Genomic DNA, 27,493 nt, shown 5'->3' with positions numbered 1-27,493 from the left:
ATAGAAAAAAATGGCTCCACGTGGTGACTGGACAAACACACACAAATATCTGGAATACCTTCTGTTATACTAATGATTGCTAAAGACCATGTCCACATGAGGCAGAAAACTGAAAATCTAGAAAATGCTTTGACATATACTAATCTACAGATTTCCTTAGTGACACTGAAAAACCATCTTGGGAACTGATAAAAGGTAAGGCTGTTCTTTTAGAGAAGGTACATTTTTAACCTTGTAAATTAAGAAGAGAGCCACACGTGCACCTAGATGATGGAAGGAACCAGACCAGAGACTGTCTCAGCTGTCTGTGACACTATTACATCTTTTGGCACAGAGTAGATTTTGAGGGGCACAGTGCTCATAACTTTTGCTACTGTGTCTGAAATTAAGTTTTAAGACTCTGATCCTGCAATTTATTGTGTGGATGGACTTCTGAATCTGCATGCAACAAATTGCAGGTCAGGGGTTAGGTTCCTGATCCCAAACAGCATAGGTGTGAAGTATTGCACATCCAAGGCAAAGATAAACAATGATGAGCACTATTGCACTATTGCCAGTGTCACATTAATGAGGAGAAGGAGTCAAGCCTCAGAGACAATGCATAGCTAAGCTCCTGATTAGCATGATGAAGGTTTCTTTTAGACCATGTCTCCTGACATATGCTCATTCTCTGCCCTGGCCCTGTCCCCTTTCTTACCCCGTGCATTCACAAAGAAGGGAGTGGTTGCAAAGAGGCTTGACATATACTACCACAAAGCATGGAAACCTCTGTTTAGTGCTTAAATTTGTGCTGGAGCACAACTTTGCACACTCTTCTGTACACACCAGAACAACTTGCAGGATCAGATCAGGGCCATATCACAATGGTGTAACATATTATGCAGTGTAGAGAACGGTCTTTAAACTCCCAATTCATGCAAGGCAGTATCTGTTCCTCCTCTTTAAGCAGCAGTTTATAGACTTACTAGCTGAATTATCTCTCTTTATTTCCTTTTAAGAGCTGAGTGAAATTGGACATGCTCATATATACACGTTTTATACAGACCAATTAGCAGCATTTATTAAAAGGAAGTCAAATGTGTTGCAATTGGATTCTCTTCCTGTTTCTACCAAAACTAAAATAGATCTGTAAGAGTTCTCACTGGAGGGTAATTTGAAGGAAAAATTGGAGAATATACTTATAATTTCTGAATCCTTAGCAGAACTGGACCTTTGAGTGTTATTTGATTGAATTTTGAAGGGTAATAAGACTCTGGATATTGGATAATATTTCTTCCTCCTATATGATGATGTATTTTTATTTTGCTTTATGGTATGAATGCTGATGAGAGGATTAAATTAATGGACATTGAAGTGAAGTTACAGTAAAAAATTGTCTACTTTTCCTTCTCCATTTTTCTTTTCAATAGCATGTGAATACTCTACATACCTCTTCCTGGCTTTGCACCCTGAATGAATGAGGGGAAAGTTGATGCTCAGTGTTTTCCTACATATAAAAGCAATTTAGCGAAACAGTGTGAAGAATTATGCCCTTCCTTATAATCAATATTTTAAAAAGTTACAGAGCAACCTTAAAAATGTAGAAAAACAACTATTTGAAACTGCCAGCTTGCTCTACATTTTTGCTATGCTTCTAAAGAAACAGAGCTTTCTAATTAATAGGACATTTATTGCTCTAAATTCCATTTTTGATTATTTGCTGTTAAATTAGTTCTTAACTCTGAACAGCTTGCTGTAAACTTTTAAAAAGTCAAGAATGCATGCCTTTTTGAAAATCATGGTTTAGTTAAACATCAGTTGTTTGGCTCAGGACAGGACTAAATGGGTGAAATGCTATGGCCTGTATTATACAGGAGGTCAGATCAGAGGCTCTCAAACTATGGTCCACGGACCACCAGTGGTCTGCAAGTTTCATTCAGGTGGTCTGCGGATAGTTCCCTCTAAAGTGTGCGCCTGGGTGGTCGCACACAACAGAATGAAACGCCACCCACCTAATTAGTGGAGCCACGCAGCGTGGCTCCACTAATTAGGTGCCTAGACCCTGGAGAAGATGCACATGTAAGGTGAGGTGGTGGCCTTGGGGCGAAATAGGGGGTAGGTAGGAGGGGGCAGTGGGGTGAGAAGAGGGGGTGGGGGGAATTTGGGATGTGCAGAACTGTGGCAGCCAGAGAAAGAGGCAACTTTCCACAGCTCCAGGGCTGTGGCTGCTGGGGAGAGAGACGGCCCTCCTTCCCAGCCTCAGCTCTGTGGCTGCTGTGGCGGGGGAGAGACCCCCCCCCCTCCTTCCCAGCCCCAGCTAAGGGGCTGCTGCGGTGGGGGAGAGAGGGCACATACATCACATTAGAAAGGTAAAACTACTGATATGAAAATATGAATTGTGAGCTTTTATTTGTAGAACAAAAAAAAATGTTGTTTATTATTATCCAAAGTGCTTTACAATAGCTAGCTAACGTTACAAACAACATTTCGAAAGGTCATTAAGTGGTCTGCCAAGACCCTCACCAATTTTCAAGTGGTCTACGAAGAAAAAAGTTTGAGAACCACTGGACTAGATAATCTATTGGTCCCTTCTGTTTGTTGTTGTTGTTGTTGTTTAAAAAAAATGCCTTTATTTCTGTTCTTCTGGATCTTATAGCATGCCTTTCTGAGAGCTATGCTCCACCAGTTGTGTTTCTCAAGATGCACAGACAACATCTGACTCCATTTTCATTTGAAGCCACACCAAACTAAGCATGGAATAAATAATTTTGGATACCTTTCCTCTACATCTGTCACCTCCATACCTGTAGTGACCAGTGTTGCAAAGTGTCCCCAGTGCAGTTTCACAAGGTAAATCTATGATGCAACTCTGAGCAAGCATCCCAATCCAAGTAGACAGATTCATGCTAGCCCAGCTTGTGCAGTAAAAACAGCAGTGTGAACGTTGTGGCTCCAGCTGAGGATCAGGTTAGTCACTTGAGCTTGGACCCAGGAGGTCTGGCGGGCTTGAGAGCCTGTGCTGCTGCTCCAGCCATAATGTCCACATTGCTATTTTTAACACATTGGCTTGAACTGAGCTAGCACAAGTCTGTCTACTCAGGCCGGAAAGCATGCTCCCAGCTGCAGTGTAAACACACACATACGGTCCTTCAGAAGGCTACACATTTGATCCGGTTCCCACTGAAATCAACAGGAGTAGGCTTGGGCTCTGCATCAATTCGCCCATTACTAGATAGTGTCATGCTGAGGGCAATGTGGAGCCACATCACCCGCGGTGGGGAGGAGGGCAGGTTTGGTGAGGGATTGTACTTTTCAGTGCTGTACGATCTCTTTGGATGGTGCTGCCTGTTTCCCTTTGTTCACCCAGCCAGTTGCTACATGGTCATTGGGGGAGCAAAGCATGAACTCTGTTAAACTTGTGCCTCCTTTGGATGTAGGAGATACTGCTGGGGTCTGGCCCTTGCACAGCGGTGGTGGCAGAGGGCATAAAAGTAAAGTAAAGCTCCTTGCACCCTCTCCATGCACCATACAGGGATCAGACACAATCTCACCTACAATAAGGACTTTGAGATTAGCCAAACAGAACAAAAAAGAGTAATTTAGTAACCTAATATATTCCCAATGAATAATTCTACCAGCTCAAGTTATGATTTGTTCTACCCTGCAGCCTGTCTTCTATTTTGCTATAGTGAATTGCATGAGTGTCTAATCAGCCCCCCGAAATAATTTATTCAGATCAATTTGAATGTGTTAGCTGCTTTCCTTTATGTTTCATCTGCACATTTAGCCACTTTTGAAACAAAACCCTCTTTCAGGCCATTCAAGGTATGTAAAAGTGGACCTTGACTGCCCCTTCCAACAGTACCTGGCCATTACCTCTCTGCAAATTATAGTTACCTCTTGAGAAACCATTTGTTTCTCATCTGGTAGCCAATTTTTAATCCATTTCAATAGCTCTCCCATGTACCAGTCTTTATAGATTAAATCTTTGTGGATCAGTCTTTTGTGGGAATAGTATCAAAAGCTTTTCTGAAATCCAAGCAAAATGATTGCACATCCTTCGCTTCCCCTTTGTTTGCCAATTCAGTAATGTACTGAAAAATACTGAAACAAATTCATCAGACCTCTTAGTGTTGCATAGTCTTTCATCAATATTTCCATTTTAAAATGAAGTCAGCTTAGGTAACCCATGAAAATAGGTTGCATTTTTGATGTTCCGTGATATGATACACCATTTTAGATGGGTAAGTATCTCATGGCATTACTGAAATAAATAGATCTGATTCTCTTCCTCTCACTTACACCTGGTATAAATCAGGAATAACTATCAAATGAATGGAAAATTTGTGTGAGAGGAGAATCATGTCCAGTGCACCTAAGAGACATTTCCTGGTGAAAGAAGAACTCTAAATCCTCTGCTCCATGTAGCCCTTGAGTTAAATTCTGTCCCTTGGATGTACATACATAACTCCTGATGAAACTGGTAGGAGGCAGAGCTACACGTTGAGAGCAAACTCTGACTCTTACGTTATAAAGCTGAGAATACCATTGCATGGTAGGACATAAAAGGGCCAGGATTCACCAAACACACTCCAACTACTCTGTAAATAGACCAAAGTAGCTGGAATGTACTGATGAATCTGGTACATTATATATAATTTATAGAACAATTGCATTAATCCAGTTTTACCCTGCGATAACTCCACATTTTATGCCATACAGTGGAGTAATCCACTGTTGAACCAGGCCAATAGCATTTACATAACATAACTAAATAGCCAGCTGCTAGAATATTATAGCTCTCAGAAGGCATGTCAGAAAATAATTGTAATGATACCTTTTAAACATCTCTAAAGTCTGACCTAAACTGGGTATAATAATATTAATACACTTCACACTTTATAGTGCTTTCCATGTAAGCATCTTAAAACACTTTACAAATATTCTTGAATTTTACCTTTAAATTAGGTAAGAATCAGACAGGATAATTAACAAGAAGAAAGTCGTATAGGAAATGTATGGCAGAGCTTGGACAAGAACTCAGACCATCTCCCTCCCAGTTCTGTGCATTAACTACACACTAAGCTCCCTTCTGCTGGAGTATCTATACAAACAGCATGCTGAAATACCAGAAATCTATCTGCTGTTTCTAGAGAAAAAGAGGGGAAATAATTGCATATGCTTTCCAGTTTGTTAATTTTTGAAATGTGAGCGCTATATTACATGCAGCAAATGAAATGGAGAGGAGATAGACAGTGAAAGTAATGTCAGAAAGAGCGTCTAGGTACCTGGCATTCCAGTGAGTGGGCAAAAAGGTGCTGGAGACAAGCATAGCACTAGAGATTGTGTAAATCTTTTTGGGTGGCCTTTCAAGAAAATAACATAATAATCATTATTCCTTGGATTTTTCTGCTGCTGACTGTAGATTTTACTTTAGTGTGCAGTGGATTGAAAAAGGGTTTGGTAAGAAATGTGAAGATGGAATGTAATCATATGAGGCATTAAAACCTGTTATTCTGAGATTCTAGCTGAGCAGATGCGGGAGGGTTTTGCTGGGGAATTAGCAGAACGAAGTAAAGAAAATATAAAAATAAAAATATCCAAAGTGTTAGCATGATGAGTGACTTAAATAAGAAGGGAATGCTATAGAAAACAATTATTGCTATGATATTTTAGCAGTAGGAAAAGGGGACGTATCATACTAATGAGAGAATGAACAAAAAGCCTGGAGAGCAAGTAGAGCAGTGGCAGCTATAAATAGTCTCTATTGGTCTTCTGAAGAAAAAGACAAAAGGAAAACTATGTCTAAAGATGACAGGCTAACTGTGGGATGCCCAAGTTGCGGGCCACATGTAAACCCAGAGGGAGGTTACACCTTTATGAAGTGCACATTGATATCCATAATGCAGGAAGGCAGAATTGATTAGAGGGCTAGAAGAACAACTAGGAAGGATGATAGCCGTCAGAGATGTGAAGAAAATCATAGCTTGAGGAATTCATAGGCGGTGCTGCTAAACCCTGAAGATATCAGGTGAGATAAGGCTAAGGGAGTGATTAAAGAACAGAATTCCTTGGCTGGAAATGATGAATAGAGAAGCATAATTGAAAGGAAAGAAAGGATGAGATCATAAAAGGAATCATCAGGGTTAAAGTCAGAAATGTCTATTCTTTTCTGAAGGATATTAGCAGAGAGTCGAGAGGAAAAAGCACAGGGAAGAAAATGAATTTATCTGCAGCCATGGGAAGAAACCCTCAGTGAAACATGAGAAACACCAAGAAGACAGGAAAGAACAAAGAAGGAAGTTATAAGTGGTAATCCTTTGGGACTCAGTGAGGAAAAGAATGAAGGAAGAGGATATGTACAATAATCTACATAAAGACGTCAGGGCAGCAGGCACCTTACTGGGCTACTGACCTAAATGCAAGGTCCTCATCTTTGCCCATGACCTACACAGAGGAAAAATGAACAAGGTAATACGGGTCATGAACAAGAGACTAAAGTAGATAATACCGCAGAGTGACATTCTCAGACATTTCTCTCATACCACAACCAGAGGCAGAATTCCTAAATGCACAAGGAATGCACTAGCTACTACCCCAACCTAAGGAAGAGCAGCATATTGCTGCATGTTTGTCCAGGCAGCTCCACAGGTTGATATACTGGGGGAATAATCCTGAGTCCTTTCCTATTCTCTTTGGAGTATTTCATGATCAAAGGGATACTAGGAGGGAACAGTCCCTGTGCTCCAGGAATAGGGTGACCAAATAACAAGCGTGAACTATTGGGACACCTTTTTTTTTTTCCAGGGGAGGTGGGTGGCGGGAAAGGGAAATAGTTGCCTATATAAGACAAAGCCCCTAATATTGGGACATCTGTTATCCCTATCCAGGGAGAACCAGGATTTTAACTATGAATACGTCCAGACTACCCGCCGTATCGGCGGGTAGCGATCGATTTTTCAGGGATTGATATATCGCGTCTCATCTAGACGCAATATATCGATCCCCGAACACGCTCCCGTCGACTCCAGAACTCCACCGGAGTGAGCAGCGGTAGCAGAGTCGACACGGGTAGCCGCAGACGCCGATCCCGCACCGTGAGGACCCGAGGTAAATCGATATAAGATACTTCGACTTCAGCTACGCTAGTCACGTAGCTGAAGTTGCGTATCTTAGATCGATACCCCCTCAAGTGTAGACCAGCCCTATGTCTTAGTGTTGACTCTTCCACCCTTTTTCTACTTGTGCACTCATGGAGCTGCAGGGCACATCTGGCCTTCTGTGAAGAATGCAGACTGTTTGGTAATGACACTCTTCACTCGTGCAAATTGTGGAAAAACTTGGGGGCTAAAAACTTGACAGGCTTGTTTGAAGAATAGGGAATGGTACATGAAATCTTGGTAAAATGTTAGAACTAAAAACGGCCATAGAAAGATGTACCCAAGAGTTCAGGCAAAACTGTCAGAGTAAACTGCAGAACAGTTATTGGTTATTTTTAAGAATTCTTGGAAAAGAGATGAGACCTTATAGAGAAATTCTGTAGATTTTAATAGGGCTGAATGCAATAGGAATACGTAGACCACTAGAAACTTCTTCATTAAATTCTATCAGATGCTTAAGAGAGCCTATAGAAAGGATATTATTTTATATTAAATTGTATAGGACTTTCTCATAAAGGACAATTATTCCAGAAAGAGAGTAAAAAGATACTATGTGATATTATGGTTATGGCTGAGATGGCACTTTCAGCCTAGGTTCAATGATTTGTAACTTTATTTGGAAAAAAAAATATGGACTTTATTCTTCCCAGTGCTTAAAGGGGTCTGAAGAAAATGGGGGTCAACAAAAATCTGGAAACGGTAGCTCTGGTAAGGCAGTTATGAAAGTGCACCCCTCCATCATGTGGCTCAGTTTGTATTTATTTATTTATTTTTAAAATTCTATTTTATTTACTTATTGATAGGGTCTGTGACCCACTCTCTATTTTAAGCACTTTCACCTTGTGTAATTTTTATGCTTGTGCTAAAAGGGCATAAAATGCTACTGTTCTGGGCTGAGTTAAATGTCCTTTAAACTGATAGTTGTCACATCTGCCTTTCATGGTTGATACATTTAAGAAACAATTACGATTCTTTATGGAACCAGATAGAAGAAACAATAACAGCCTTCACCCAAAACAAAGGCACATCACCGCCCAAAACATAGGCAACTGCAAGACATATAAGCAAAGGGTTTTGCCTGGATATTGTTTGGTGGCGATGTCTGTGCCTGTCTCTGAGAGAGAAGCAAGAGAAACAGAACACAAGCTGAGAGGGAAGCAGCAGAAAGCCAAGGACACACCTAGAACAAGCACTGGGAACACTGCAGAAATGCCTGGAGAGAGCTTTTGGGCTAGGTGTTGAGCGGGCTAAGGACTTGTGAGAAAAGAAACTCTTCTGCTATTTAATTCCTGCTGTGTTTGGGGAAACAAGATATGCTGTACTTCCTTAGTAAATAAGCAGAACTGCATCAATATCAGCTTAATTGTTTCTTACAACTATCACTAAATGAAACAAATCACTAATTTTAGCTAAGTACCTGGGTTAAAAAGGGGTAGCACTATTACCATGAATGTGAGTGCAAAATTCTGATTTGGCAGCATTTTACATCCACTTTGCACAGCAGTAAAAAGTCAGGCCCTATGCTTTCAGCAGAAAAATCTTATGCATTATTTCAGCTTGTTAGAAAATTGCCCTTGAATGTGTATTTATACTTCCTGGAGCCTAGAAAAAAATCCTGATGGCAACTCACAAACAGAAAAAAGGGCTACATTTGTGAAATAAAATTGTTCACAGTTAATTGTTTGAGTAGCTGTTACAACTGAGCTAAAACAGTGGTCCAAATCTGCTCTTTACTCACAGAATTCAGTCCTATTAACATCCGTAGGACTACTTGTGTAAGTAAAAGGGGCAGGATTTGATCCACTATACTCAGAATACACAAATTTTGCTTTCTGTGATAACTAGTCCACTTTTTATATATTCCAAGTATATACATATCCATCCACCTTCAACATTTGCACTGGATTGAGCCTAGCGGAGGCAGTACTCTTTTTTCATAGTGCGGTGGTTTCAAAGGTTGTTTACTTGGTGACATGAAGTACATACTGGCACCTACAGACCCAGAGAGTGCAAAACTTTGAACTGAATGTGAGGTCTAATGATTGCAGATGAAAATATAAGTCATGAATATCTCAGATGCATTTACAGGAAAAGGGGCTTTTTTGTAGTTGAGAATGGGATAATAAGAGCCAACCAATTGAAACTGAACATGGAATCATTCACATTAGGTACTGTACATTAGGAAAATACTTTAAATGAAGGCACTGAATCACTTTCATTAAATGTATCCAAAAATAGTTTATATACAGCCTAATGGGATGTCTTTTAGAGAAAGATTGTGAGGATGGGACTGATGATCTGAGATGTCTTTTCCAATCCCAGCTCCTTCCATATGCCTCCCTTTCCATATGATACAGAACTGTTCTGTCAAAATTGTCTCCTTAATTGAAGCTGCATGACATTTGCTGAGACTTATGGTACTAGAAAAGCTATAATTTATATATTCTCAATGTTATTTGTGTGTTCCATTTTAAAAACACTGAAGCTAGATAATCTTGTTGTGATCCCTTCACCATTCAAACTAGTTTTGTAGGGTCCCAATTAGGGCTGTCGATTAATCGCAGTTAACTCACATGATTAATTAAAAAAAAATTATCATGATTAATCACAGTTGCAATCACACTGTTAAACAATAGAATACCAATTGAAATGTATTAAATATTGTGAATGTTTTCATAAATATTGTATTCTGTGTTGTAACTGAAATGAAAGTGTATATTATTTTTGATTGCAAATATTTGCACTGTAAAAATGATAAACAAAACAATTAATATTTTTCAATTCATCTAATATAAGTACGGTAGTGCAATCTCTGTGTGATGAAAGTGCAATTTACAAATGTAGATTTTTTTTTGTTACATAACTGCACTCAAACCCAAAACAATGTAAAACTTCAGAGCCTACTTCTTGTTCAGCCAATCACTCAGACAAACAAGTTTGTTTACATTTACAGGAGATAATGTTGCCCTCTTCTTATTTACAATGTCACTAGAAAGTGAGAACAGGCATTTGCATGGCACTTTTGTAGCCAGCATCACAAGGTATTTACGTACCAGATATACTAAACATTCATATGCCCCTTCATGCTTCGGCCACCATTCCAGAGGACATGCTTCCATGCTGATGATGCTTGTTAAAAAAATAAAGTGTTAATTAAATTTGTGACTGAACTACTTGGAGGAGAACTGTATGTCCCCTGCTCTGTTTTACCCGCATTCTGCCATATATTTCATGTTATAGCCATCTCGGATGATGACCCAGGACATGTTGTTCATTTTAAGAACACTTTCACTGCAGATTTGACAAAACGCAAAGAAGATACCACTGTGAGATTTTGAAAGATAGCTACAGCACTCCACACAAGGTTTAAGAATCTGAAGTCCCTTCCAAAATCTGAGAGGGACGAGGTGTGGTGCATGCTTTCAAAAGTCTTAGAAGAGCAACATTCCAATGAGGAAACTACAGAACCTGAACCACCAAAAAAGAAAACCAACCTTCTGCTAGTGGCATCTGACTCAGATAATGAAAATGAACATGTGGTTCCCAGCAGCGGTCCTCACTGTTTTGGATTGTTATAGAGCAGAACTCATCATCAGCATGAACTCATCATCAGCATCACCATGGACGCATATCCCATGGTGGTTGAAGCATGAAGGGACACATGAATCTTTAGCACATCTGGCATGTAAATACCTTGTGATGCCAGCTACAACAGTGCCATTGCAGTGCCTGTTCTCATTTTCAGGTGACATTGTAAACAAGGAACGGGCAGCGTTATCTCCTGCAAATGTAAACAAACTTGTTTGTCTGAGTGATTGGCTGAACAAGAAGTAGGGACTGAGTGGACTTTTGGGCGCTAAAGTTTTACATTGTTTTATTTTTGAATGCAGTTATTTTTTGTACATAATTCTACATTTGTAAGTTCAACTTTCATGATAAAGAGATTGCACTACAGTACTTGTATTAAGTGAATTGAAAAATACTATTTCTTTTGTTTTTTCACAGTGCAAATACTTGTAATAAAAATAAATATAAAGTGAGCTCTGTACACTTTGTATTCTGTGTTGTAATCAAAATCAATATATTTGAAAATGTGGAAAACATCCAAAAATATTTAAATAAATGGTATTCTATTATTGTTTAACATTGCAATTAATCACGATTATTTTTTTTAATCGCTTGACAGCCCTAGTCCCAATATAACCCTGTGCAGTGCCTTCATGGATAATGCATTACCTTTTTTTTAAAATAAACACTGCTTGGTCAATGTTGAAACTCTGAGATTATGGGAGGTTTAGACTACATGGTAGATGCATCTAGTTAGCTGCAGTTAACAGGATGATGCTCCCATATAGTTCTGTAAAGTTCTCTGAGGGTTATCTTCTAGTGTCCATGTCTTCTTCTGTTGATTGTAAATACTAATGAAGGTCAGTAAGGTCTCTCAAAACATTATATGATATACTTGTAAGTCATACTTTAGTAGCCACTAAATAGTCAACATTTACCAACAGATTCCACAGTTACTCAAGTTATATTGTATTCTAAATGTAGTAGGAAACTGGTATCACATATACAATTGTATGCTAATCTGGCAAATAGTGAATTTTAATATTGACTGCTTGTTATCATAAAACATACTTTACATGATTCTTCTGTAAAATTGTTACCATCATATGGAAGACTGTTCTATAGTTTGAGCAGGTTAGCTGACATGATGTCGATCGCAACACTGCAGTCTTCATACACCAAGACAAATTGAATTCAGCATCTTGTCAACTAATTGTGATTCTGAATGTTATTTGTACTGGCTTACATTTACCACAGAGTCATTTTCAGCACGTATCACACTGTGTAACAGTACTTTTATTTCCTCCCATTGGACTCTGCCTATCAACTGCTCATCTCCTGCCCATGTACCAACCATGAGTAAAAATGAGAAGGAGAACTGACAAAGCTCTTGCCTGAGAACCAGGATAGAGGGTGAAATGAAGTATACAGAGAACAAGGAAGCCACTTCAGATTCTGACTACCACCAGCCACAAGCAAGATGTGGGAGAACCAGAAGGGTAACAACAAAGTCCACTCCCCCAAAAAACTACCACAAAGAGGGGAACAAAGGCAGAGAATGAACAGAAGCTTCTTCAGGACTCTGTCTGTTGTCAATGCACCAGCATTAGGAGACAGGAGCAAGGGAGTATAGCTCCTCAGCCACAGAACCCATGAGAGAGAAGGCAGACTAGAGGGGCTTCAGTTTATAAAAAAGAAAGGAAACACTCCACTGAAGTTTTTGTCAAAGGCTTCCCCAATCAACTTTTTCCTGCAGATTTCAGGGAGGGATACAATTCACCTGGACCAAACCATGCATCACATCTTTTCATTCAAATGCCAACAAATTTGAATTAATGTATTTAAGATTATAAGTAGACAAAAGCTCCATCCATAAAATTTGTATCTGGATCTGGCTGAAGAGTCTGAACCCTGAACTTTGCACCAGATGTAGGGTTTTCTCTCAGGCCTATTTCTAATTCTAAACAGAGAAAAGTACTAATATTACTTACTTTCTGCATGAAAATCAGGACTTAACTGATGTTATAGTAGTTGGGGAAATGATTACTTTAAAGATCATAGTTAAAAGTATGTTCTTACACTAGAAATCACTACTTACCGATCACTGACATTTCAGGAACACTAGCAGTATATATTTCTTCTGGAAATGTTGGTTCATTGTCATTAATGTCATGGATTTTTATGACAAACTCTGACTCGGGCTCCACTGGCCTCAGAGTTCTTCTGTTAATAGCCTGGGCACGAAGGGTGTAAAAGGCTTTCTCCTCTCTATCAATCCTTCGAGTGGCATGAATGTCACCTGTTTTCTCATCAATAATAAAAAGAGTACCAGCCCCATCTCCTGATAAAATGTACTTGAGAGACCCATCTCCCTTGTCCTGGTCAGAGTGAAGCTAGAGGAGAAAGAGAAAGAGGAAGAGAGAGAAAATATATATATTTTAAAAAGGGGGGTCAGTTTAGTAAAGACATGAAATCATTCTGCATGCAAAAAAACAAGATGAGGGCTGAAAAAAAACCCCACTCATTTTCTATTTACATTGACTTGGCACATTGCAGTCATTGTGCTGTATTAAAGCATTCATGTCTCCCTTACTTAACACAAAGAGTCATTTCACTTGACTGTTGTGGCAGATTTTAGTTTTCCAGCAACACCTGTTCTCTGCTGTGAAACATTTGTGCCACAAATCTTAAAGAAGAATTTTATGTTAATGTTGACCTTTTCTTTCCTTGAAGAGAGCCTATTAAAAATTCACAACCTGCTGTGTTAGTTGTAAATTCACTAAGCAGATAAAGGACATGGCAGATACATGACAATTAAGGAAAACAGAACAACTGGCAGTGTGTCACACAACTTTTAATTTTTTTATTTCTTATTATTTATGTTTCCTTCTCCTAAACTGGAGTACTTTTCAATGTAACTCATTATCACTTTTACGCCCTTCAAATACTTTAAATGGGTTAAACCAAAAAGCAACAGATTCATTAAGCAATCAGTAATGATTTAAATCAGATTACCTAGATATCTTTCTTTACTCATGACTTCTAACACTGGAAGAGCCCTAATGCAAAATGTTTTGCAATTTTTTACTGTACTGAAATGCAATTGGCTAAGCCAAAGTGTTACACTCAACACCACCTCCCCGCTTCCTGTTACACAATTCCCTGCTATCACATTGAGTCCGTTATGTCTGATTTGCAAAACTGAATAATTCAATTTATTTTCACCCTGAAATGTATATTTTAAATTTTGCAGGTGTGTCGTATCTGATAAAGGCCCCAATATTATTTTTTTAAAGCAGCTCTAATCTGCTTCTGATTTTGCAGCCACAGTGTTGAGCATGGAATTTTGAGAAAAAAAACAACCACCACCAACTCTTTAAGCCCATTGAGTGAGTTCAAGCAACCATTGGCAAACTTTATGATCATTGTAAGCATGCAGTTACGTGCCTCACTAAGGCCTGGTCTACACTAGGGGCGGGGAGTCGAACTATGGTACGCGACTTCAGCTACGTGAATAGCGTAGCTGAAGTCGAACTACCTTAGTTCGACTGACTTACCCGTCCTGACGCCGCGGGATCGAAGTCCGCAGCTCCCCGTCGACTCCGCCACCGCCGTTCGCGGTGGTGGAGTTCCGGAGTCGACGGGAGCGCGTCCGGAATTCGAACTATCGCGTCTAGATTAGATGCGATAGTTCAAACTCCGAGAAGTCAAACTCTCCGCGTCGACCCGGCGGGTAAGTATGGACCTACCCTAACTTATTTGTGCATTGAATGACACTGTACATAATAGTTAACAACAGTAACATTAATTTATAGATGCAAACAGCTGGACATCTAAGCACTATAAAATGTGTCCACAATTATTTGCACCATCAGATTTGTTGCAACATTTATTTACAGGCACAAAATTGTAGCCACAAAATCAAATTTCACTTAAAAAAAAAATGGTCAGGCCGCAGGAGTATTAGAATGATCCAAAAAGTTTCACACATGAAATAAAACCAGTGCAGCATTTTGGGCTTTTACCTCATGTTCTAACTATAGTTAGGGAAAACAGCATAGCAATATTAAAGTAGCCTTGACTACTTATAAGAATACCATCTTCAATCATATCAGCTAGGATAACAAAAAGATGTTCATGCTTAGGGAATAAACTGATCGCACACTTAGATCAGGTATAAATATTCCCCCATGGTATCCAGTTATTACATGTGTTTTCCTGGTGCTCTATGTTGCTTTCATACTCTCCTCTAAAGCATCTATTTCAGGCCAATATCAGAGGCAAAATTCTAGACTAGATGGACCACTGGTCTGCTCTGACGTAGCAGTCTCCAGGTGTCTGTGCAGAAACCAAATGAGTTCAATGGAGCAGAGGGATGAAGTAAAGGTCAGAGGATTAATGACTCTTGCTGTGGTAAATTTTCAGAAGTTGAATCCTTCCCACACACACATAATGAGCAGATCCTGGAGAAGCAAAGGAACTCATGCAGGATCTAGGATCAAAGCCATTATCGGCTGAGAAACTGAGAAACTTAGAAAACTGTTTAAATGTTACTGAACTTTGATTAGAGTCATTTTCCCATTCTCTCTTGATTCACAATAACTAACAGTAAGCATAAGCACAGAGCAAAGAATTACAGATTAAATTTTGCTTGAGCTAAACATTAAAATAAACAGTGTACACAAAACAAAACATGTTTGTCATACATCTCTCTTTTTCTACAAAAAAGGAAGACAGTCAGGGACAGCTGGCACCATCTAACAGGAAGAAAGCAAGGAAGGTAATTGTAAGGGAAGTCTCTTCTACGTAAGCTCCAAGTCCTCTTCTTTCCTGCTCCAGTTTCTTTGCCCCTACAGCTTGGAAGTCTCAACCTCTCCTCAGGCTCCTTCTCTTCCACCTCTTCCTTGCTTTCTAATTTTCTTCCCTGGTTTTCTCCTAGACCTACCCAAGGACAAAAAGAAAATCTCTCTGACAGTTCCTTCAGCTATATGCTTCCGGGGGGGGGGGAAGGGGAGGGGGCAGAATCATGATATACACTATCCCTGGTGCTCTATCATGGGAAGGGAGAAGAAGAAGAGACTTGGATGAATTGAATTACCAAAGAGTAACTCTCGTTTTGAAGTAGTTTTTTGGCATGCAAACAAATGCAAACATCTGGGGTACATGGTCCCAACAATACAGGAAGAAACACAAGATGCAAGGGATGTGGTTACATTAGGCCACAGCTTTATTAATTCACCTGGGAATTATCCAGCAATAATTTGTACAATATGTGTCATCATTCCTTCCCAAAAAGTGACCACCAATTTGAGAGATGCTGTCAGCTCTCCCTGCTGAGACCCCACCACCTTCCTGTAATATGAGACTTCTGGGGCTGGGGAAAAGGAGTTGTCTCCCTGCTGTACCAGATATAGGAGCCAACCCCTTCCTTAGCTTCAGTAGGGCATGCCTTCCCCTACGTTATGGTGGCTCTGCCTAGGGTGCCCTCCTATGGCAGGCCATGCCTACCCAGTATCCCCTTTTCTTCTACAGTCCCCAATAACTCCAGACATGCTTCTACATGTAAATGGCCCTTTTGTGGGGTTAGTTTCTTACAAAAGTCCCACAATCATAATTCAAAATTCCCCAGCACCGTCCAAATAGTACATTCACTCTTTCAAGTCCCTACAATCCATCAATACACCAAATACAGCTCTGGCTCTTCTCACTATGCCCCAGCTCCCCAATGCAGCTTTGATTTCTCTCACCACACCTCATACCCGCCCCTCTAGCTGTTTCCCTATAGTTCCAGCTCCTACCCAGAGACATCAGTGAACTCACCCCTCCATCATTCCCCAGACTTCAGCCCTCCAGCTCAGAGAGCCAGCAGGTATCTCCCTCTATTGCTCTGAGACTTCATCCCTCTCTGGCTGTGACTTGGTGTCCTGGGGAAGTTTGTAGGTGGAGCCCTCTCAAGTACCTCATGTTTTCATCAGCCTGGTCTGGTTTGCTGCTCACTAGGAAACTTTCCCTGCTCCTCACTTCAAGGGCATCCCCTTCCTGAAGCTGCCTTTCTTCTGAGCTCTCTTGTTCTCTGAACTCTGGATTCCGAATGCTGTTGCCTTTGGACTGCCTGTCATTTTATAACTCCCTGGGGCAACCCCACTCTCCCAATTACACCAAACTAGGGTGCAGCAGGACTGCAACAGGAGAAGTTGGCCCAATTTCATTTAAGGGGCCAGGGACTGTGTTACACTTCCCTAAATGCACTTCCAATTCTGGTTTATCAGGAAACTGGACCCGCCCCCGGAACAAATACTTCCACTTGACAATTGCCACCTGCTAAATTGTGACAGCTTGAATGATACTTCCTGACCCTACCCCATGAGATCCTGGAGCTGCTGTGGAGTAGGTGAAAAAAACCTCATGCCTGCCCCAGCCAATCTGGCTATGAGGGAAAAATTCTTTCTCAGTCCCATAAAGGTTAGTTGTACAAGTCCCCCAGAAAACCAACAAACCTGGTTCTATGCTGATCCAATTAGAAGAAAGGGTTCTGACTGGAGTGCCAGGTGTATATATACCTTTCCTCTCCTCTAGGTGCTCAGGGGCCCAGTGTTGGCAGATAATTACAGTATTTATGCTACATATTTACTAGGGTGAATCCTGCAAAGTTTCCAAGCCAAAAAAAAATGGTTTGGAACTTGGACTGTCCCTATTTTTCATATTGCTAGACACTTTGGATAAAGGCAATATAGAATGGAGATAGACATAGAATTTCCCATTTCTTTATAGCAGGGCTGTTCATAATAGTCACAACAGTACTTTAAACTATTTGTTATGAATTTAAAATGGGACTCTGTTTCACAAAAAGGATCACAAACCTATGCTGAGTTTCTGAGATTTGTCATATTTCACATGGTCTCTCAGCTGCTACGTATGTGCAAAAAGTACTTAATAAACTGCTGATGGAAATGTACTACATTTGGGAAAAGCCACAGCATTTAGTCAACAAAGAGTGTCTTCCTCTACAGCACCCAAATGCACCAGAAGTAGTTAAATAAAGGACTTTGAGGACACAGCTATGAATGTTTTGGTGGTGGCCGGTTGCCCTACTGCAGAGCAGAATATTTAGAAAAAGGTTGAAGTTCCCACACTTAACAAAGACTTCAGAAGAACTCGTGGGAGGACCTATCACCATGGTGTCACAGACACTGCAGGGGCAGTACGCTGGCACCCAATCCTACTCCAACACCAAGCATACGTTACTGTAGGGTGCTCACTCTCCTCTTAAGCTTCACGGTCTGTAGGTCAGACTACAGGTGGCAACTAGAGGAGTAAAGCAGTAGAACACACAGAAGTGAGGCGAGGACGTCGACTGTATTCTAGCTCATTCTGTAAGTACTGCCACATGTCAAAGATGAAATAACTTCTGCAAGGTGCTACAGCCATACTCTTGTGAGATCAAAAGCAGGTCCTCTGACACTGACTTCACACATGTCCATTATAAATGATGTTTTTGGGGAAAAAACTCAAAATACTGAATTATTTTAATTAGTTCTATGAAAATTTAAAGATGTTGTCCCAAGTGAAATATGATTTATCTTTTCCAGCAGGGAAGTTGGCAAAAAAATAAGATGGTGAAGTTTTCCTGTATACTACTTTAAGTATAAAACATTTCATATAGCTCTTTTGGCTAATGGGCATCTGTGTTTCATGACAGCCAAGCTGAGAAAGGAAGAGACATCTGTTTCACTTAGCAATTTTGTCTCACAAAACAATCAGCTGTGAAGATGTGGTTTTGTTTCTATATCCATACCTGATATTTTGCAAACCAATGAATTTCTTGTTTCTACCTCTCACAGGAGCACTTCACTTGTCAGTGGTCACCACTGTATAATTTATCTTACTAGACAAAAATCAGAATATCTGATTTTTTTTTCAACAGCTCTGACTCACTGTACAGCAACTGCAATTCCATATGTCACAGCCCTGTGCATTTAGTTATCAATGAGATTAAAATACTTTGTTTCCCTGAAAACACATTCATTTGAGCACTATCACTTACTGCTTTAAGGCAGTATTATTAAAGTGAACGCAGTGTAATAAATACTGGACAATGTTTGGAAAGAGATGTAGCAATAAGCCTATTAGGTGTATGGCTTTTACAGAAACATTATTAGCAGTGCAATAGAGAAAGATACGTTTCCTAGCTGTTGTGTAATTGAGTTACATAAAATAGAGCTAACTCAGACTCAATCTCCCCACCCCTCCACCCCTTCATGGGAAAGACAGATATGTAAAGAGGATAGACTAATAAGTCTCTAGAGCAATTTCCATTCAGTTATACCTCTAGAGTTCTGCAGTATCTGCATTAAAGTCCATAGAGTTACTTTAGTTTTACACCAGTGTAGTTCTAATTTAAAAAGTGACTTGAAAATTACACTGGAGGTTTACACCTTTATTGCCTTTTAATGATTCCAGAATCAAATCTGTTCACTCTATAAGTAAAAAAGATTTTTCTTCCTTAATTGCCAGCCCTCCAAGCTCCACATGGAATCTGAAAGTTGGGTTCTTTCTGTAGTATTAACAAAAGTAAAAAATTTGAAACCTACTTCCATCAGAAAAGCCAGAAGATACTACTCTGAACAACATAAGGAGCAGATCCACTGAGTAAGAAGGTGCCATTTTCACATGCAAGAAAATGTGGAATACTGGAATAGCTAATAATAATGGCAAGTATTCTGATGTAAGGATTAATACAATTTGTTTCTATTCAAATTTCAGATTCCAAGGTCATTATCTGAATTTTAGTTAATGTAAAATTCAGAGTATCAAGATACAAATAATAAGAATGTATGTAGTCACTTTTCAGATTAAAACAGTACTACAAGTAAAATCTATCAACTGAATTCTTACATCAATTATATTGGCTATATGAAATAAATCATATATTGGAGGAAGTGTTCTCATCTATACTGTAATTCTTTGTCCGAAACACTGATATTCCGATGTAAAAAAGGAGCATCAAACCTCTTATTTTTTCATTCATCTCTTTTCTGAACACTCTGTAGTACAGTAGTACTCTCCTTGCAATTACCTCCTACAGGAAGCCTTACTTATAAAATACAAAAGCAGACCCTAATTCTAATAACTATGGTACTGAAGAACAGTTATTTCCCCTAACTCTCAAAACATAAGGTATTAAAACTTGTCAGTTAATTTTCCTTTGTACCAGCCTAGAAGACAAGATCTACAACAGATGTGGCAAATCCATTTCTCCTTTCCCTTTTCTCTTTTTAGAGTATCTATCCTGCACAATCTTTTCCCTAACTGCTGAGTTTTAAATGAAACAGCTTGGTGCCAAATCTCATTCATTTGTAATGAGACGTACTTATTTCGACTTATTCTGAAGGTAGTTTTTAAAGTAACTCTCTTGTCTGATGAAGGATTTTGCACTGTGTTTCAATTAGATACTTACAGTCTCACTCTTAATCTACTGAAATCTCGCTCATTTATGTTGTCACAGCTTGCAAGTCCTGTGCTATTGCATGTTATTTAAAAAAGGTGAGAAACGGAGAGGAAAAAATGCATATCTGAAAGAGCAATTTTGTGGGACTGGGAAAGATGAAGAGAGAACAAAGTTAAAAGAAAGTACAGCAACTGCATATTGGTTGGGAGCTATGAAAAGCTTTGAAATACTCCTACTTGCTCAGAACAGATAAACACAAATACTCCACTCTGCACTGCACTGCACAGCCAAGGTTAGATTAGTTTGGATTCATTAGCCTTACTGTGCCAAATTTACCACTGGTGTAAACCCACTTAAGTTATTCGGGAAAGAGGGGAGAAAAATTGAACAAACCCCATATGGTCCATATGGCAATTAATCTCAGATTTGGTAAACCCATTGTTAACTACTGCTCTCCAGCATGACGTCTGTTGCTGATGACTCCTTGCTGTTGTAGGCTTTGAACTTCATAGGAGTAACAGAGGCTTCATCATGAGTGTGTTAAATCAGTGCCACCCTGGCTCTGCCCCTCCCGAGGTCAAGCCCATCTACCAGAGGGGGCAGTTGCAGCTGCCTTGTGCTGCCACAACTACTCTGGCAGAGGCATACTCATTCTGGCAGAGCCAGTGGGACCTAGAGATTAATTTGATACCATGCACCAATGACAGCTGAGAGTTATCAGGCCACTGTTTAATTTTTCTTCCATTGTTTAGTGCAAAAAGAAAAATATTATGGTAAGTTCTCCTTTTAAAACAGCAGAGTATCAGAAGTAGATCAGTGCAGAATATGTACGTAACCTGTACCTGATAATGGTTCAAGCCAATAGGAAAGGACACACTGTGAGGTTTTCCTTGTGGAGTTTCTCCCACATTATTCTGGCAAGGTAGCTGTGTTTGCCATGGACTGAGCTGCGGGGCTGACCCACAAACCCTGCTGATCAGTAAGAGGCAAGAACCATCCACATAACGACATGGTCTTCTCATTGACTCTGAAGCCCAGTTTCCCTTTCCCACTCCCTAGAAGCTAGGACCAACCCCAGCCAGGATCAGGGCTACTGCACAACCTCTTAAATAGGCTTCCTGTGGCAGAGGGGTTTCAATGGTAAACGTAACGCAATCTCAAGCTAGATCAACTCTCTTAGGTGTTCCTCACATAGCTATTGGGCAAGGTGATGTACACCCTTTGGCCCGACCCCTACCCAACTTAGGACTGTCCACTGCCTTTCTTTTCCCTCCTTAAGGATCTCAGCACACTGTGTGGGATCTCACGGCAGGGTTGTGGAGGGGGGAAGATGCTACTTATGACTAGGATTTTACATTTCCTTATACTCATTATTGCATAGTTTATATGTTTCAAGATTGGAATGTTTCTTTTTGCTGGCATGTTAGTTTCTGGAGCTGCAAACCCTTATAGATTATAATTGAAAGTTGTCCACTTATGCATTTTGAAAAGAGTTGACCAGGTTTCAAAAGCATACCCCCAACTCAGCCAAACATTCAGCAACAATCTACATAAATTAGTCTCAGGTCAATTAGGAAGCTTAATGTGCTGAAACCCAAAGCAGCCCTTTCTTTCACTGCACTGGAAACTCCATAAACACAGGAAAGAAAAAAATATTAATCTACACAGGCTTTTCAATAAGGACAACAATCAAAGAGGTAATTAAGCAACAGTTTGAGGAGACCTTCGTGCCAACAATAAGCAACATGTTTTTTATTAGATAGCTTAAATATGACTTTATAAAGGAGCTTAGGTATTAACCAAATAACCATTAAAACAGCATTAGCCTTCATACATCTTATTACACAATTTGCATTATGTATAAACATCATTAAGTCCTTTTCTTTTTAAATGAATGCAAAACTTCATTAACATCAATGCTTCTTAGCTCTTTTGGCTATTGCTGGAGGCTCAAAGAAAATAAGGTTTTCTTTGTTTCCAAATAGAATCACTGTAAAATGTAACTTGTTAAGGGCTGGGCAAAAACATTACCTCTCTATCTTAAGCCAATGCTGTGTTCATGAATGTTCTGGAAACTAATTATAGTGGCACAGCAGCACCAGCTCTGCCAACACACACCACACTTCCTATACCCCACAACTCTGGCAGTGCATCCCAACCCATGTGCAAACCCTGTACTGATCCACCAATTGATTTAGACTATGAGTGCTTTAGGGCAAGGACTCTGTTATTATACTGGCATGGGTACATTCTTGGGGCAGCTGTCCTATGCCATTGCTCACCACTGACCATGATGACAAGGCTACCCTCCTATTAGTGCATTAGCTTTCATTGAGCTAATGTGAATATGTCTACTCAAGCTAGGTGGTGGGAGTGGTGGGGCTAGGAGGAGAGGGATGGCAAGAGGTCTTCCAGCTGCAGAGAGGGCAGAAAATGAAGATTTGTGGTCAGTAAGCCTTGGGTGGGTTGTTGGAGAAAATCTGTATTTTACTGGTCTCTCAGAGGTTTGGAAGGGAGTGGGAGGAGAAAGAAGTGGCAACTTCCTGATTTCTGCACAGATTAATGTGGTGTTTCCAAAGACACACAGCCCAGAGGTTTGGAACTGACAATGCAGGTACCTTGACTGCTGAGGGGAAAAAAAATATGTGTGGTTGCCAAAATATGGATGCTGGGGATTCTTGGATCATGAGGTTGCAGAAGCTGGTGAGAGAGCAAGGATTACATCATGACATGGACATTGCTGAGTACAGGCTGATTTGGATGGAAAGAGGTTGCCTGCTTTAGCATCATAATTTGCCTACTCTTCAGTATTTAACTGGTGAGCTAAGAAGTTGTGATCTTCCGGACACTGAGGTGATTCACTTGGGTGGAAGTGATAATAGTTTCATTCCTGGTATACATCTTATAAAATCTATCAGAGTAAATCTGGATTTGTATCCAGAAGCTGCGATAGTTGTCTCTGATTTGGCTGAGCATCTGAATAATCTCTACAGCAATAATATGAAAACTATTAATAAGCTATTGATAAGATCTGTAACCTGCTTGTATTATCTCTCAGGGCAACACACTACCTGATTCAAATCTGTCTAGTTTATAGAACTCAGATTGTGATTTTTACTTTTATTTCTTAGGTAACCAACTTTGACCTGTACGCTTATTACTTATAACCACTTAAAATCTATCTTTCTGTAATAAAAAAATCTGTTTTACATTTTACCTAAAACAGTGCATTTTGGTTGAAGTGCTTGGGAAATTTACTCAGGTTGCAAGGGATGGTGCACATCCACTTTCCTTTGTAGAAGTGGTGGACTGGGTAATAAACTTACACTGGTCAGACTTCTGACCAGGGTAAGATGGTACAGCTCTGGGGTCCTAGGTTGGGGAGCTTGGGGAATTGGCTGGAGCCTCTCTATTGATACTTCATGAGTGACTGGCAAAAGCATTCATGTAACTCAGTTGGGTGTGTCCCTGTCTGTGGATGTCTGTGTAAGTGCAGTACCTGGAGAGGTTTACAGCTTGTCACAATATCACAGTGTGAGAGGGAGCCCAGGTTGGTAAGACAGCGGGCTCAGCAGTACTCCAGCTCATCTGCACCCCAGGGAACCCATCACAGTAACTAAAATGGTTTAAATTAAATCCTTGCTTACTAATATAGCATCTTTAAAAACAATTCTTAAGAGGGTAAGTTACCAAAATAACTGTTCTTTCACCTTAATGATATAAATATGGACTTGATTCACATTCAGGATACCAAAGAGGATATTTTATTCCCAGACTACTTTTCAAATGAAACACCACAGGATGTCTAAGATTAGAAACGCCCAGTCTTATTATGATTTAGAAGTTGTATCCCACAGTATTTTTTCAGAATGCTAGTTGCTGCCCTTGGTAACTGATGCCATACAATGCATCATTAACTGAAGAGTATATCCAAATTGTGCAAATCACAGTAACCAGCTCCACACTTTCACCAAAGCCTTCCACAAAGCATCTATGCCATTTTTTTAGGGGGGGGGGTAACTTTCTTGAAGTACACTGCATCACACAGTTCTCTTGCTCTTTCTATAATGGAATATACTATATTCACTCCATTGTGTTAAAAACAAAAACAACCCAACACCCCTCTTGCCCCCCGCCTACACACACACAAATCCTGCCTGAATTCTTTCACTCCTTGCTCAGCTTATGTTGGTGACCTTGGGTTGCTGTTTTTGACATTCACTCAAAAAGCCTCCATTTGGTTTGCTTTTGCCTTCAAAACTATATATACCTACCTTCATGCCCCCTCTTAATCTCCTCTTTTCCAAACATAGGTCTTGTTTCATAAACCCTTTTGAATAACTGAAATCCTTGAGTCCCTGTATCATTCTGTTTGCCCTTTTCACTTCTGTATTCTTTTTATAATGTGACCAAAACTGTGCACACTATTCTAAACATAGCCTCTCTAAACTACTTTCTCTCATTTTCTCCAACTTATATAAAGCCACTTGAGTTTTTTTCCTTACAGCTGCTGCTAAGCCTTATTCCTAAAGTTTAATGACCATTAATCAATAATCATGCTTCTTATTTTCAACTAAATGGCACTGCAACTATTTCTCTCTTAGTCTTTGTTTCTCATCTCCGTTCCCACTTACTTTGTTTTCCAACTGTAGTGTAATTTTCCCTCTTCAGTTATAATTACTGGCATTTCTATGGCTTTCATTACCTGTAGTATCCTTGCTTATGGATCATGGTTGGTGTCACGTAGTTGGTAGCATAGTAGGTGTACCACAAGCCTTGAGGATAGTGTAAATGGAACTTCTGGCCCTATTAGTTTTAGTACCCAGAGCATTCCAGAAATATTCATCTATGAAAAAAAAAATCACCATTTGGGTTGGCAGAAAGGAAAGGCTGCAAATGCATATTCCTGGGGGGAATTCTGTGCCACTGCTCATGCACAGAATTCATGTCCTTTGCAGATTCCCCCCCTCTCTCCTCACAGAATATTACATTCTGTTGGGGAGGTGCTCAAATTATACCTTTTGCCCACCAGGGGCTGCTGTGGCACCAGAAGAGAAGGCAGCTGGAACAGGGCCGGAGCAGCCAGCCATGGAGACAGATGGGGAGAGGCTGGGTTCTCACGGTGTCCTGCTTGTGGAGCCAGGTGAGGAGGCCTGGGATATAGAATAATAGAACTGGAAGGGACCTCGAGAGGTCATCTAGTCCAGTCCCCTGCACTCAAGGCAGGGCTAAGTATCATCTAGACCATCCCTGACAGGTGTTTGTCAAACCTGCTCCCTCCTCCTTCTAACAACCTTTTATGTACTTGAAAGCTGTTATGTCCCCCCTCAGACTAAACAAACCCATTTTTTTTCAATCCTCCCTCATAGGTAACGTTTTCTAGACCTTTAATCATTTTTGTTGCTCTTCTCTGGACTTTCTCCAATTTGTCCACATACTTGTCCATGTACTTCCTGAAATGTGGCACCCAGAACTGGACACAATACTCCAGCTGAGCCCTAATCAGCGTGGAGTAGAGTGGAAGAATTACTTCTCGTGTCTTGCTTACAATGCTCTTGCTAATACATTCCAGAATAATGTTTGCTTTTTTTTGCAACAGTGTTATACTGTTGACTCATATTTAGCTTGTGATCCACTATGACTTCCAGATCCCTTTCACAGAACTCCTTCTTAGGCAGTCATTTCCCATTCTGTATATGTGCAACTGATTGTTCCTTCCTAAAGTGGAGTACTTTGCATTTGTCCTTATTGAATTTCATCCTATTTACTTCAGACCATTTCTCTATATTGTCCAGATCATTTTGAATTTTAATCCTATCCTCCAAAGCACTTGCAACCCGTCCCAGCTTGGTATAATCCGCAAACTTTGTAAGTGTATTCCTCTGCCATTTTCTACATCATTGATGAGGATATTGAACAGAACCGGACCCAGAACTGATCCCTGTGGGACCCCACTTGTTATGCCCTTCCAGCTTGACTGTTAATGACTGATAACTAATGGGAATTGTTTTCCAACTAGTTATGCACCCACCTCATAGTAGCTCCATCTAGGTTGTATTTCCCTAGTTTGTTTATGAGAAGATCATGTAAGAAAGTATTAAAAGCCTTACTAAAGTCAAGATATACCATATCTACTGCTTCCCCCCAATCCACAAAGCTTGTTACCCTGTCAAAGAAAGCTTCGTTTGACATGATTTGTTCTTGAGAAATCCATGCTGACTCTTACTTATCACCTCATTATCTTCTAGGTGTTTGCAAATTGATTTCTTAATTATTTGCTCCATTATCTTTCTGGGTACAGAAGTTAAGCTGACTGGTCTGTAATTCTCCAGGTTGTCCTTTTTCTCCTTTTTATAGATGGGCAGTATATTTGCCCTTTTCCAGTTTTCTAGAATGTCTCCCTTCTTCCATGACTTTTCAAAGCTAATGACTCAGTCAGTCAGCTCCTTGAGTATTCTAGGATTCATTTAATCAGGCCCTGGTGATTTGAAGACATCTAAATTGTCTAAGTAATTTTTGACTTGTTCTTTACACATATTAGACTCTGATCCTACCTCATTTTCACTAGCATTCACTATGTTAGATGTCCAATCACCACCAACCTCCTTGGTGAAAACCAAAACAAAGAAGTCATTAAGCACCTCTGCCATTTCCACATTTTCTTTTATTGTCCTTCCCACCTCATTGAGTAACGGGCCTACTCCGGCCTTGGTCTTCCTCTTGCTTCTAATGTATTGGGGGAGATGGACAGCATGGATCACATGGGGCTGCTGGGGGGTCACATTGATTGGGGTTCAGAAGGGCTAGTGGGAGTGACAAAATTGGGGAGTGGACACAAGAGCTAGTGGGATGGCAGCACTGAGTGAGGGGCTGAATGGGAGCATGGGTGCAGGGCCACATGGGGATGGAGGGAGAAGGAGTGGCTGAATGGGTTGCAGGGACACATAGGGATGGGGCAGACTAGGGGTCAACCAGGGTCTGCATGGGGGAGGATCCTCAACTCCCTAAAAATCTCTCCCCCTCCAAGCTCCCCTCCCCCACATTCTATACTTCTCCCACCAACATTCAACAACCCACCATGTTCACTCCCAGGCTCCTGCACAGAAATTTCTTCCCTTTCCCGCAGCTCCTCCATTATCCCTGACTCCCCCAAGCCTTTTTCACTGCTTCTGAGGGGTGCAGGAAATACGTTTCTTAACTATAGTTTAAATGAATTATTACTCAGAGTTCGGTATAAATATGCCTAGTAAGGAATTTATTTGTCAAAAAACATTGCCTGAATCTTTTTTGTTGTCTATATTGTTACAGACATATTTGCTGACAAGTATTTTGAAATAAA

The 27,493-nt window shown here is 40.2% G+C and overlaps 1 protein-coding gene across 2 annotated transcripts in view; it reads right to left on the bottom strand.

Annotated features, from left to right (window-relative positions):
- LOC123365255 (cadherin-10) overlaps positions 1-27,493 on the bottom strand; it is a 148,385-nt gene that overhangs the window by 49,061 nt on the left and 71,831 nt on the right. For both annotated transcript variants that reach the window (XM_045007970.1, XM_045007971.1), the window contains exon 3: positions 12,805-13,099. In XM_045007970.1, the coding sequence (XP_044863905.1) occupies positions 12,805-13,099 (295 nt within the window). The remainder of the gene's footprint in view (positions 1-12,804; positions 13,100-27,493) is intronic.

The sequence above is a fragment of the Mauremys mutica genome, chromosome 2 (assembly GCF_020497125.1).
Source record: "Mauremys mutica isolate MM-2020 ecotype Southern chromosome 2, ASM2049712v1, whole genome shotgun sequence".
Classification (NCBI taxonomy): Eukaryota; Metazoa; Chordata; order Testudines; family Geoemydidae; genus Mauremys; species Mauremys mutica.
This window is presented reverse-complemented; position numbering and strand designations above follow the sequence as displayed.